Raw genomic sequence first — 10,974 nt, 5'->3', positions numbered from 1 at the left:
TAGTGTAACTTTTTCACCGCATCATACCCATTACCCACAGATATTTAGTAGCTAGAATTTAGCTAGGATTTGCTAGAATTTAGCCGGAGATTAAAAAAAGCAAATATATGAGAAATTATATTCATAAAAGAACCGGATTATCATGAAACAAAAGGAAATGAGTGTTTCATGAATTAATATAATAATTAAAGATAGAATGGAAAATGAATAGAGCAGCAATTGACCATTGATTGTGGAACACAAAGAAAAGGAATTTATAATAATTAAAAAATGATTGGAAGATTATATTTTAATTAAGTAACAATAAATAAAAATAAGTTATTCTATCCGCTAATCAATGGGAATGCAGTCAAACTGAAATGATCAATTCCACTAATTTTGCGCACTACTACGTGGCCTTCAGACACTAATTTCAATTTTTCTTAAAAAAATCCTTTTTTTTTTAATAAATAAAATTGAAGTCAAGATGTAGATTGTAGAAGAAGGAGAAAGGAGCTGTGAGATTTTTAATTTTTAATTTTTGGTATCAAATTGGGGAAAATAATAATAATAATAATAATAATAATAATGATAAAAAAAATATTTATTGATATTTGGGTCTTCCATTTGTGCCTGACGCAAGCTGAGAATGGAGGAGTTTGAACGAAGAAAAAAGTGGCATTGAGATTGAGGGCTTTTCTTCTTCATCTTCCATCTCCTCTTCCTCGTACTCTCTGCAACTTTTTTTTTTTTTTTTTTTTTTTAAAAAAAAAATTCTTTTCCCCCTTTTTGACTTCACCAATTTCTTCGATTTCTTTCCTTCTCCCATTTTCTGAAGGGACATACCAGAACAAAAGGAGCATCAAAATGAAGACTTCTTTGAGGAAGTTGAGGGGTTTTGGACTGCATAAGCACGAACCTAGGGACCGTATAGATCTTCGTCCTTTGGCTCAATTGGATGAGCTTGCTCAGGCTTCTCGGGTATCTTCTTTTGCTCTTTCTCGCTTATCCTCTTGGGGAATTGCCAATTCTAGAGGGAATTGCGCAATCTATGCCAGGGTTGTTTTAGTTTTCTTCAATTTTTAATCCCCACTTTTTGTTTTTGCTTTTTCCTTTAATCTTCTCAGTCTCCTGAAGTTTTTAGCTCTGTAACTCAATTCTTACTATTGGGATTTTGTTTCTGGCAATTCATTTACATGTTTTAGATGCACGAGGAAGAATGGAAATGGGAATTTAGGGTTTTGGAAGTGGTGGGAAGAGATTGGATTCTCATTTCTTCCCCTTTTTTCTTCTTTTTCTCTTTCTTTCCTTTTTCGTAGGAGTGTTTCAGGATTATTTTAAGTGTTGATGTCGTGAAATTTTTACTGGTTAGTGTGGTATTGTGCTTTCAGGACATGGAAGAAATGAGAGACTGTTATGATAGCTTACTTTCTGCAGCTGCCGCTACAGAAAATAGTGCTTACGGTAAAATGTTTAGATCAATCAATGTTCTAACTTATCGAGTTTCAGTTAACTGTCTTTTATATCTCTTATCAGCAGCTTGAATGAAGAGGCTGTTATGATCATGGCTTACTTCATTTACATGCTTCCCCTTACATTTTCTCTGCAAATAAAATGCAATAAGATATGAATGCTATGTTTGCCGTGATCTTATTTTGATTGTAGATTTAAGGATAAGGTTGATATCGGTATACATACAATTGCAAAGGAATGAACGATCTAAATAGGATGCTCTTACAAACAATGCTCAATGATATGAACTCTATGGCTCTTTTAGCCAATGTTGTTGCACTTTTAATTGTTATTTAGGGAGGTTAATTTTCAATTCCCACGTAAAGTGGTTTTGTGGATTTTCTTTTTTTGTTCTAACCTTTTTCCCTGTGGATTTTGTTAATAATATCTCAATACTTCTTGCTTTTGTACTCACTGACTTTGGATGTATCTATATATGAATGCAAGAGTTAAAGTTTTGCTACCACAAGGAGATTCTGCTTTATTTAAATTTATTTCTTTGAATGCATAATGCTGCGTGGCTCTTTTACTTTCATGATACATAATCTTGAATTTGAGCCTTTCTAAATCTATATGGGATGTCAGATCTTAAGATCTCTAACACCGTTGGCATAGCTGGTTCTGCAACTTCATCATTTAACTGTGGTTCTTATGCCTTATTTTTAGAATTCTCAGTCTCGTTACAAGAAATGGGTGCATGCCTTCTTGAGAAAACCGCCCAGAATGATGATGAAGATAGTGGTATGTTAAATGTAAATTTTCTCTCGATGCCATTAATTACAATGGGTGTGTATGATGAGTGATGACCATACACTAATAATTGCATTGGTGTATCTTAAATCCTGTTAATTAACTTAGTTTAAGGACATACGGTTTCTTGGTGTCATATTTATATCCAGAACTATGTTTTCCGAGTAGGGTGTTATGAATGGATATCTGCTCATTTCCTTTTGCTATATACGTGCAACTGTTCTGTTCTCAAGCATTCCTCCTATTTGAATAGGTGCTAATTGTCGAGTCTTGAGATTTTGGTGCATTTTGCTTTTATTTGTTTTAGGTGGATTATTTTATAAACTTCTTTTTCTTTCAATTTCAATTTGGTGGATGCCTCGTTCTCTTGACTTATAGCAATCGTTTTGCTGATTAATAATTTTTCTGTTACCAGTAAAAAAAAAACAATAAGGCTAATTGCATGAAGCTACTTTCTGTTGAAGCTTTTTTATTAGTTAAATATTTTCCAAGTGTGGTTGGCTTTGTTACCAATTATCACTACTCAAACTTGCGAATCATGAGTTATGTGTCTTCTCACCCCCATGCAGGCAAGGTTCTGCTAATGCTCGGAAAGGTGCAATTTGAGCTCCAGAAACTTGTTGATCGATATGTGAGTTGGGTTCTGGTCTCTCTCTCTCTCTCTCTCTCTCTATTTGACATTCTATCTACCTATGTATCTAATGTCAAAGCTCTTGGGTTTTGAGTGCTAAATTCAGTATGCTTCAACTTTTCAGCGCTCTCATATTTCACAAACAATAACACGCCCATCTGAATCTCTTTTGAATCAACTTCGAACAGTTGAGGTATGTCCTTGATGGATTTTTTATCTAATTTATATGGCAACTGTTCTTCAGATCCTTTTTAGTAATTAGGAAACTGCCATACTACCATGTTTTTGGGAATCAGCTCATTATATATTACTGTTGTACATCCTCCATCACCGTTCCTGATATTGTTTGGGTGTCATGCATCTATGGGCATCTAGTTCCCAGCAATGAAATCTGTGTTGAGGATTAAGAATGTCCTGCATAACTACTTCTAAATGTTGAAGGTTTGTAGTTGGCTGCTGTCCCCATCCCCTACCCTTTGGTTGTTTGTGGGAGAATGATATCTATAGAATAGTGGAATAATCTGAACAGAAGTCTTGAAGGCTAAGAAACATGTCTTTTGCTCTTCTTTTCCTGGTTTAGACAGGAAACAGAGAATTCTTCACCCAAGGCTGAGATAGATGCTTTGGAAATTAGAAAGCCTAACTTTTTAAAGAAGTAATGAAAACCTTGTTTACTGTAGTTAATTCTCTCAAATTGACACATGATCAAGGGTCCGGCATGTGCAAGTTTGATGACAGCTTATTTTCTTGTTTTTAGTTGTTATCCTTTTGCTATTTTCTTGTTTGATTGTTTATTTCCTATAATTTACCGCAGTTGCAACTTCAGTTCTTTCTGCGTGCATGTGTGTAAAGCTTGACATGGTTATTGGATTGTGTTTAAATCCGCACATGATTATTGGATTGGCTATGTTATATTACTACTGCAATCTAGATTTCGCTCTGGGTTTTGTACTGTTTCCTGTATGTCATTTAACTTCATTTTGTTTGTGAATAGATTGCATTTAACAACTGTAAGGTAACAATATTGTGTGTGTTTTCATTGTATAATTGTCTCAATTTTGACTATATTTTGAGTAGAATATTGATATGAAGCACTTAACATACTGGCGTTCACTTGGATGCAGGAGATGAAAAGGCAATGTGATGAGAAAAGGTTTGTTGCAAATAATTGTTCTTACTTAAACCCACATGCATATGAAAAACCTGGTTTGTGGGTTAATGTTCTTTCTGATGATGTTCTTCTACGTCATTGTATATTTCACAGGGAAGTATATGAGTACATGAGACAGAGGCACAAGGAGAAGGGGAGGTCAAAAACTGTCAAAGGAGAAAGTTTTACATTGCAACAGTTGCAAACAGCCCGAGAAGAATATGATGATGAGGCAACATTGTTTGTTTTCCGGTTGAAATCTTTGAAGCAAGGACAGTCTCATAGTCTTCTCACACAGGCTGCACGTCATCATGCTGCTCAGGTTCGGTTGTCCATTTCATGGGACTTCTCCTTTTTCCTTTTTAGGTCTTTACTCTGCATTTTATTTTTGATGATTTACATCATCTCCTGCTTGGAAACAGCTGTGTTTCTTCAAGAAGGCACTTCAATCTCTTGAAGCAGTGGAACCACATGTTAAATCACTGACAGAGCAGCAGCACATAGATTACCGGTTCAGTGGACTGGAAGATGACAACATGGATGATGGACATCATGATAGTGTCGATGATGATGATGATGGCTATGATGAGGGTGATGATGGGGAACTAAGTTTTGATTATGCGCAAAATGATCATGATCAAGCTATTTCAACATTACGGAATTCAGAGGTTATCATTTAATTTAAAACAACGACTCAATAATTTCTGAATTTTTTTCCTTTCGTCTGTGCATTTCATGGGGACATTTGAAACAGGGTTAAAGAGAACAACTAATTGCATATGGTCTCTGTAGGTTTGTCTGTTGAACTCAATTCTTTTGTAATCACCATAGTTTGGCCTACTGATTAAAGCGATAAGCTATAAACCTAAATTTATATCTTTGAGGTCATGGGTCTAAATCATGGTAGTCACCTATATGGGATATGAAATGTCGTATGGACTTGATGTCATATATTCTAAGGGTTGGACATTTCTGGAGTTCTATCTTTTAGTGATTTGGCATTTGGGAAAATGATCTGTTCTGCACCGTGTTTATGTATATTCAGTGTGTTGGAACAGCAGGATGTATGGGTAGTAGAGAAGGCATCATACATGGTTTAGTTGTTGAATTTAAGCACTCAAATATATGCTAATTGTGTAAGTGTATCAATGATGCAGTTGGACCAGCCAGATCTTACATTTCATCATGTGGAAGCTTTGAAGGTAAACACAGTTTTCTTATTGTGTTTATGTTTATGTATTAATTATAACTACAATCTGAAATTTCTTCCTTTGTGTTATTATCCTGGAGAGAGATCATTTTGTAGGTTATGTAGATTCAAAATATCACTTATTTTTATAACGTTGGTTAGTGTATAAGTACATGCACTGCATGCGTCACGTTTCCTTCCTCGATGGAGTGCTGGACTTTGGCAATAGCTGCTTTTCCATATCAGTTTCACATTTAACATCTTTGATACATGAAAAGTACGAAGAAAATGCAGTCTTCCATTTTCAGAAATTTATGTTTCTATGTGGCTCCTTGCAGGAGAATCTGGACAGAAATCGTAGGAATTCCTTTTCCTTTGGTGGTAGAACAGTAAGTCAGTCTGCTCCACTTTTTCCTGATAAAAAATTTGATGCTGCTGAAAGAATAAGACAGATGCATCCTTCATCAACTCGGAAGTTTCATACATATGTTCTACCGACCCCAGCTGATACAAAGGGTTCAATTTCTGGGGTTCCTGGAAATCCTGTGCCTAGTACCATACAGACAATACGTCAGCAAAATTTATTGCGGCACTCGTCACCATTGGAACCAAGGAAGTACGACAAGTTAGTGGGAGATGAAAATATGGCAGGACATGGTGCTGCAAAGGCGCAGTCTATACTCAAGGAGAATAACAACACTAACGCATCATCCACTCAGCTGCCTCCTCCTCTGTCTGATGGTTTGCCACGGCACAGTTTAGCTGCTGCTTCTGATGCTAAAAAAATTAAGAGACTAGCCTTTTCGGGCCCTCTAATAGGTAAGCCATCAACTAACAAGCCTGTTCCAGTCGAAAACCCTCAGTTGTTTTCAGGACCTCTCTTACGAAATCCAATACCACAACCTTTGTCATCATCACCAAAAGTGTCCCCAGTTGCTTCCCCTACTTTTATTTCCTCACCTAAAATAAATGAGCTCCATGAGCTTCCTAGGCCTCCTATTAGTTCAACATATAAGTCGTCAAGACCTTCAGGTTTAATTGGTCACTCAGCTCCTTTGGTATCCAAAAGTCAAGGACAATCTGCTGCAACTAAAGTTGTTGTAAGGAGTGCGGCATCTCCATTGCCAATTCCTCCTCTCCAAACCATCACACGTAGTTTCTCCATTCCATCCAGGAGTCCTAGGGAGACAGAGACCTTATTTCACGAGCCGAAACCTTTGGAAACTGTTCGATCTGCTGAAATGGTATTAGACACATCTTCACCTCCCTTATCACCACTTACCTTATCTAACAACCAGAGTCATACGTCAACAGGTTCAGAGAATGGTCCTGCAGTTAAAGGTAATAAACCCCTTCGCTGTTGATTATTCTCCATGTCTGTAAGTTAACTTTCCTAATCTCTTAAGATATCTCGTGAACTAGGTTTTACACAAATTGTGAATATTCAGGTAAACCTCAACATCTGGGGTTTTAGATTGAAGCATGGGGTGCCTTACCGTGTAGTTAGATGAATATGAGAAGTGATATTAGTTTCAGTTTACATTTGTTAGGTGTTCATGACCATCTCATCGATGGATGCACGGGGCATCTGGATATTTGATTTTCAAAAGACGTTACTTGCTCTGTTACTAGATTCAACAACTTTTATGTTTCTCATGCTAGAATGTGACATTGATAAATGGTGTTACCATATTTTGTTTACAAGTAGATAATATCCATGTTGCTTTACATTGATAAATGATGGTATTTATTTTTGAGTCTTTTAACCTGCCTATCCATACATAGATTCCAATGATAAGATATTCAGTTATTGTGATTAATTTGCACCTACCGTAAAATTATGACACGAGACAACAGTGAAAGTCAATACAATATAACTATGACATTCATTATTGTCCGACCTCGGTCCACGCATAGATTTAGACAGATTTTAGATTTGGATATTATTTTCCCTCTATACTAACTATATATGTTGAAAATCAATTGAGATGGATATTGATAACGAAGGCGGGACGAGACCCTTTGGAACCACTGTAGTTAGAAAGAGACCAGAGCACATTTAGTAATCAATGCTGCAGGGTTGTTTGAGGTTGAGAAGATTTTTCATTTTGGGGTGGTCTCATGGGTAATGTATATGAGAAACTCGTTTAAATCATAACTGTTGACCTATGCTGAGTTGAGTTAGAACTAAGAATTAGGTTGACTTGTGGGTAAAACCTGAAACAAATCAACCAACAAGATTGCTTCTTAATTATGTGGTACACAAACTCATGACGACATCCTTAGATTTGTCTTCTGTTTCTGAGCATGTCTGTCCTGTTTTCCAACGTTGATGTATTTTGCAACAGGTGCAGACTGAGGAAGCCTTATGTGGATATTATAGTCTGTCGATTGAAGAAAAAAATGGTCGGGGCCAAAGGTAGTCATTTCCAACCATCTTCGAGCACAGGTCTTATGTTGTAAATAATTCCTCATCAATTCTGTTCTCGTTTCATGGTGACCCTTTGGCACGTAATTAATTAAATAATTGCCATTGCGTTCATCACCGAACGAGTTTTGTATCTCCTCAAGCAATTAATGGAAAAAAAAGAACCACCCCCAGCAAAGGAAAAAAAAAAAAAAAGAACCCAGAATAACAAAAAATGATTTTCCCTTCCAATTTTGTACCCTTTAGTTTATATTTTCTAGGTTGAGAAATCAATGCTCCAAAATGTTGAATGTATTGTGATTTTCTTCTTTCATTCATGGATCAAGTAACCTTTCTTCAATTGATATGGGAAGGATTGTGTATACAAATTCCTCATTAGATGCTACTTTTATTTACAGTTAACCTGTATTACTGGTATTTTAGTTGTATATGAGTTTATGGATTTGAAGTGTCTGGTGTATTAGTTAGATTTGAATTGTGACATTAAAGTTTACCAGTGAGTTTCTTTTTAATCTGGTTTACCAATCTTACGCACCATACATGTTTTGGCTACATAAACTTAGAGGCTGTTTGAAATGACTTTTCAAACCCTTTAAAAAAGAGATTAAACGGTCCTTCAAAATATAAACTATTTTTTAAGTATTATAAAAGTCATTCCAAACAAACTCTCAGACTTTTGAACCTATTACCCAAGTTGTCTTACTCTTACAACTTACAAATTTGCAAAGGTTTTGAGTCCCTATTCTTTCATTAAAAAAATCTAGGTTTCTTAATTTTAGACTATCACATATGTTGATTTATGACGATTGTGAGGCAAACATCTCCCCCAATGAATCGTAATATACATTCATTGGATATTTCTTTTAATAGGGTTCTGCTCTCTATCTAATAGAAGTTAAATAGTTTTTGGTATGGTTAAGTTGGTTTGTTCTTATTTCAAATTGGTAAAGAATGGTTTCTACACTCTTCAGCTTCAAAATTCCTTTTGTACTTTTTTCTCTCTTTATTTAGCTAGAATTTGTGCAAACTTTTGTTTTGAATATTGTTCAACATCTGCCTGAATGATTTAGAAAGTGCTAACCAGAATGACCTCCCAAAAGTTTACATTACAATATTTTGATATGGAGTATTATAAGTGATACTATTTTTACAATACAGAAACCCTTTCTCCTTTTAACTGAGGCACATCAAGTCAAAACATCAGCAGGTTCCTCCATTTTCATATCTCACAAACCCCATTAGTTCTGGCCCTTCCAATCTTGGGTTGTTCTTGAAACTGCATAAATCGAACCGTAAATCGAAAATCAAGCAAACATCTATATAAAAAAAATGGATCACCGTAAAAACCAATAAGTTTGATCATTCACCTTTCCTCCGAGAACTTGGAGAAGGAGCCTGATGTTGGGATCGTCCCACACAGATCGTTATCCGACACATCACTATGAAGATGAAATTGTTAGATCATCACAGGCTATTATGACAATGAACGAAAGACAAATAATGTGGAAAAAATTTAATGTACTCACATGATTTTTAGGTTGCCAAGTTTTGTGAGTTGCCTTGGTATTCTTCCACTGAGCTTGTTCCCATTCAATCTCCTGTGGTTTCACATGAACCAACCATTTGATTTTAATCAAACGGTCCACAAATAACAAAATAAAAGTCGGTTTCTAGACTTTCAACTTTGATGTCTAATCAATCAATTTTAACACTTAATGAGCCACCAAATGTTCAAACCTACTCAAATTCAACCTGTCATATAATTCTTTAAAGAACAGTGCGAGTACATAAAAATAGACCAAGTTAACTATAGAGATTTAGTAGACTAATACATAATTGAAAGTTGAAGAATGAGATTAATGAAAGAGAAGACTGACAGGAAGTTGAGATTGGAGAGGTTTTTGATGGAAGAAGGAATGGGGCCAGTGAGGTTGTTGTGGTAGAGATCTAAGCTGATGAGGCTTTTCAACCGTCCGATCTCTTTTGGAATAGGACCCACCAATTGATTCATGTACAATTCCCTGCAACAACCAAACCCAACACCCAATCCCACATTAAAGTTTGCAATAAATAAGTTTGCAAAAACAGAACCACCAAAATCCAAAAATTCACATTCATTATTATTATCCCTTAAATAGTTGTTTGATTGACTTGGGAATTGAAATTGCTGACTCTTTCTTAAATAAACCCTTCAACTTCCCCCACCCTTAAACCAATTCTTCATTATTACTAACCTCCTCCTTTTCTATCTCTAAATTTGAACATAGTTAAGTAAATAAGACATTATAATTTAAAATCACTTACAAGTATTGAAGGTGCTCGAGATTTCCCAACTCGGGGACTAAGTTGCCCGATAGCTTTGCATTTCCAAGATCACTACATCAAAGAAGACATATTACAAGAGTTCGAATACAAGACTTACAACAAAGTCGACATATGATGAAGGTATTTACAGGCGAGTGACGTGGTTAGCGGAATCACAAGTGACATGGAACCAGGTACAAGGATCAACAAGAGTTGGATCCCAGCTTTGTAAGACATTGTTTGGATCCTTTACTGATCTCCTCAAGGCATACAAAGCATCACCTGTGTTCATCCAAAAACATTGCCCTCTGATAAGTTTATTTTTGCTAAAAAGAAAAGTGTGGGAGGAATAATAAAGATGAAACTTTTAGTTACCTTCAGAGTTGGATGTAATGGAGAGAAACAAATTTGAGAGGAAAAAAAGAGCAGGAGGAAGAAGAAGAAGAGGGAAGGTTGGCATTGTGAAGGAGTTTTTGAAGGTAGTGAGGAAAAAAGATGAAATTTTTATATATATTTATTTGAGAGAGAGAAATAGTTTTTTTTTTATGGTAAAAGAAGAGAGAAGTGAGAGAGCATAAGGGAATGGGAAAATGAGAGGGGTTTGGAGAATTTATAGAGCCCATAAAAGGGAAGAGGGTGCTGCTGCTGCTGCTGCTATTGCTATATTGTATTGTGTTATGTACCAATCTTGACATCTTGTTTTTGTTGCATATTATTTCCTCTCTCTCATTTTTTGGATTTTTTCTAATTGGTACCACAAAAAAGTGGACAATAACTCTATTTTACCATTCCACAAATGCTCTCTCTCTATTATATATATATATATATATATTAAGAAGAAAAAAAAAAGTGTCTTTTTGATTCGTAAGTTTTTTTTTTTATTTAAATTTTCTATTTAGTCTTTATATTTCAAAATGTTATGGTTTTAGTGTTTTAAATTTTGAGTTTGATTTCAATTTAATCGGTTTCAAAATATTACAATTTTAACCTTCAGATTTGAGTTTTGTTTCAATTTGGTCATTTAAGTTTCA

The 10,974-nt window shown here is 35.4% G+C and overlaps 2 protein-coding genes across 4 annotated transcripts; one reads left to right on the top strand and one right to left on the bottom strand.

Annotated features, from left to right (window-relative positions):
- The first annotated feature begins 567 nt into the window (after positions 1–567).
- Positions 568–8,087, top strand: LOC120092875 (hydroxyproline-rich glycoprotein family protein). Of its 3 annotated transcripts, none has more exons than XM_039051119.2 (12): positions 568–706; positions 818–960; positions 1,371–1,443; positions 2,158–2,232; positions 2,811–2,872; positions 2,997–3,065; positions 3,997–4,025; positions 4,137–4,344; positions 4,445–4,690; positions 5,180–5,224; positions 5,550–6,552; positions 7,566–8,087. In XM_039051119.2, the coding sequence occupies exons 2-12, from the start codon at positions 847–849 to the stop codon at positions 7,568–7,570; spliced, it is 1,929 nt and encodes a 642-aa protein (XP_038907047.1). In that variant the 5' UTR covers positions 568–706; positions 818–846; the 3' UTR covers positions 7,571–8,087. The 3 variants fall into 3 exon arrangements, with proteins under 3 accessions (XP_038907047.1, XP_038907046.1, XP_038907045.1); XM_039051118.2 differs by having other exon boundaries at positions 7,560–8,087; XM_039051117.2 differs by lacking the exon at positions 7,566–8,087 and having other exon boundaries at positions 5,550–6,949.
- Positions 8,088–8,611: 524 nt separating this feature from the next.
- Positions 8,612–10,741, bottom strand: LOC120092876 (leucine-rich repeat protein 1-like). The gene is made up of 7 exons (XM_039051120.2): positions 10,319–10,741; positions 10,093–10,225; positions 9,944–10,015; positions 9,517–9,660; positions 9,166–9,237; positions 9,007–9,078; positions 8,612–8,915 (listed from the first exon to the last, which is right to left on the bottom strand). The coding sequence occupies exons 1-7, from the start codon at positions 10,401–10,403 to the stop codon at positions 8,840–8,842; spliced, it is 654 nt and encodes a 217-aa protein (XP_038907048.1). The 5' UTR covers positions 10,404–10,741; the 3' UTR covers positions 8,612–8,839.
- Positions 10,742–10,974: the final 233 nt, after the last annotated feature.

Source organism: Benincasa hispida, chromosome 12 (genome assembly GCF_027475165.1).
Source record: "Benincasa hispida cultivar pf3 chromosome 12, pf3_genome.v1.1, whole genome shotgun sequence".
NCBI classification, from domain to species: Eukaryota; Viridiplantae; Streptophyta; class Magnoliopsida; order Cucurbitales; family Cucurbitaceae; genus Benincasa; species Benincasa hispida.
This window is presented reverse-complemented; position numbering and strand designations above follow the sequence as displayed.

Coding starts and splice junctions, on each gene's coding strand:
- LOC120092875 (XM_039051117.2), top strand. CDS start 847: ATGAAGACTTCTTTGAGGAAGTTGAGGGGTTTTGGACTGCATAAGCAC. Junction 2,873..2,996: donor AGAAACTTGTTGATCGATAT/GTGAGTTGGGTT, acceptor TCAACTTTTCAG/CGCTCTCATATTTCACAAAC. Junction 4,691..5,179: donor CAACATTACGGAATTCAGAG/GTTATCATTTAA, acceptor TCAATGATGCAG/TTGGACCAGCCAGATCTTAC.
- LOC120092876 (XM_039051120.2), bottom strand. CDS start 10,403: ATGCCAACCTTCCCTCTTCTTCTTCTTCCTCCTGCTCTTTTTTTCCTC. Junction 9,661..9,943: donor CTCGAGCACCTTCAATACTT/GTAAGTGATTTT, acceptor TGGTTGTTGCAG/GGAATTGTACATGAATCAAT. Junction 9,238..9,516: donor CTCTCCAATCTCAACTTCCT/GTCAGTCTTCTC, acceptor GTGAAACCACAG/GAGATTGAATGGGAACAAGC.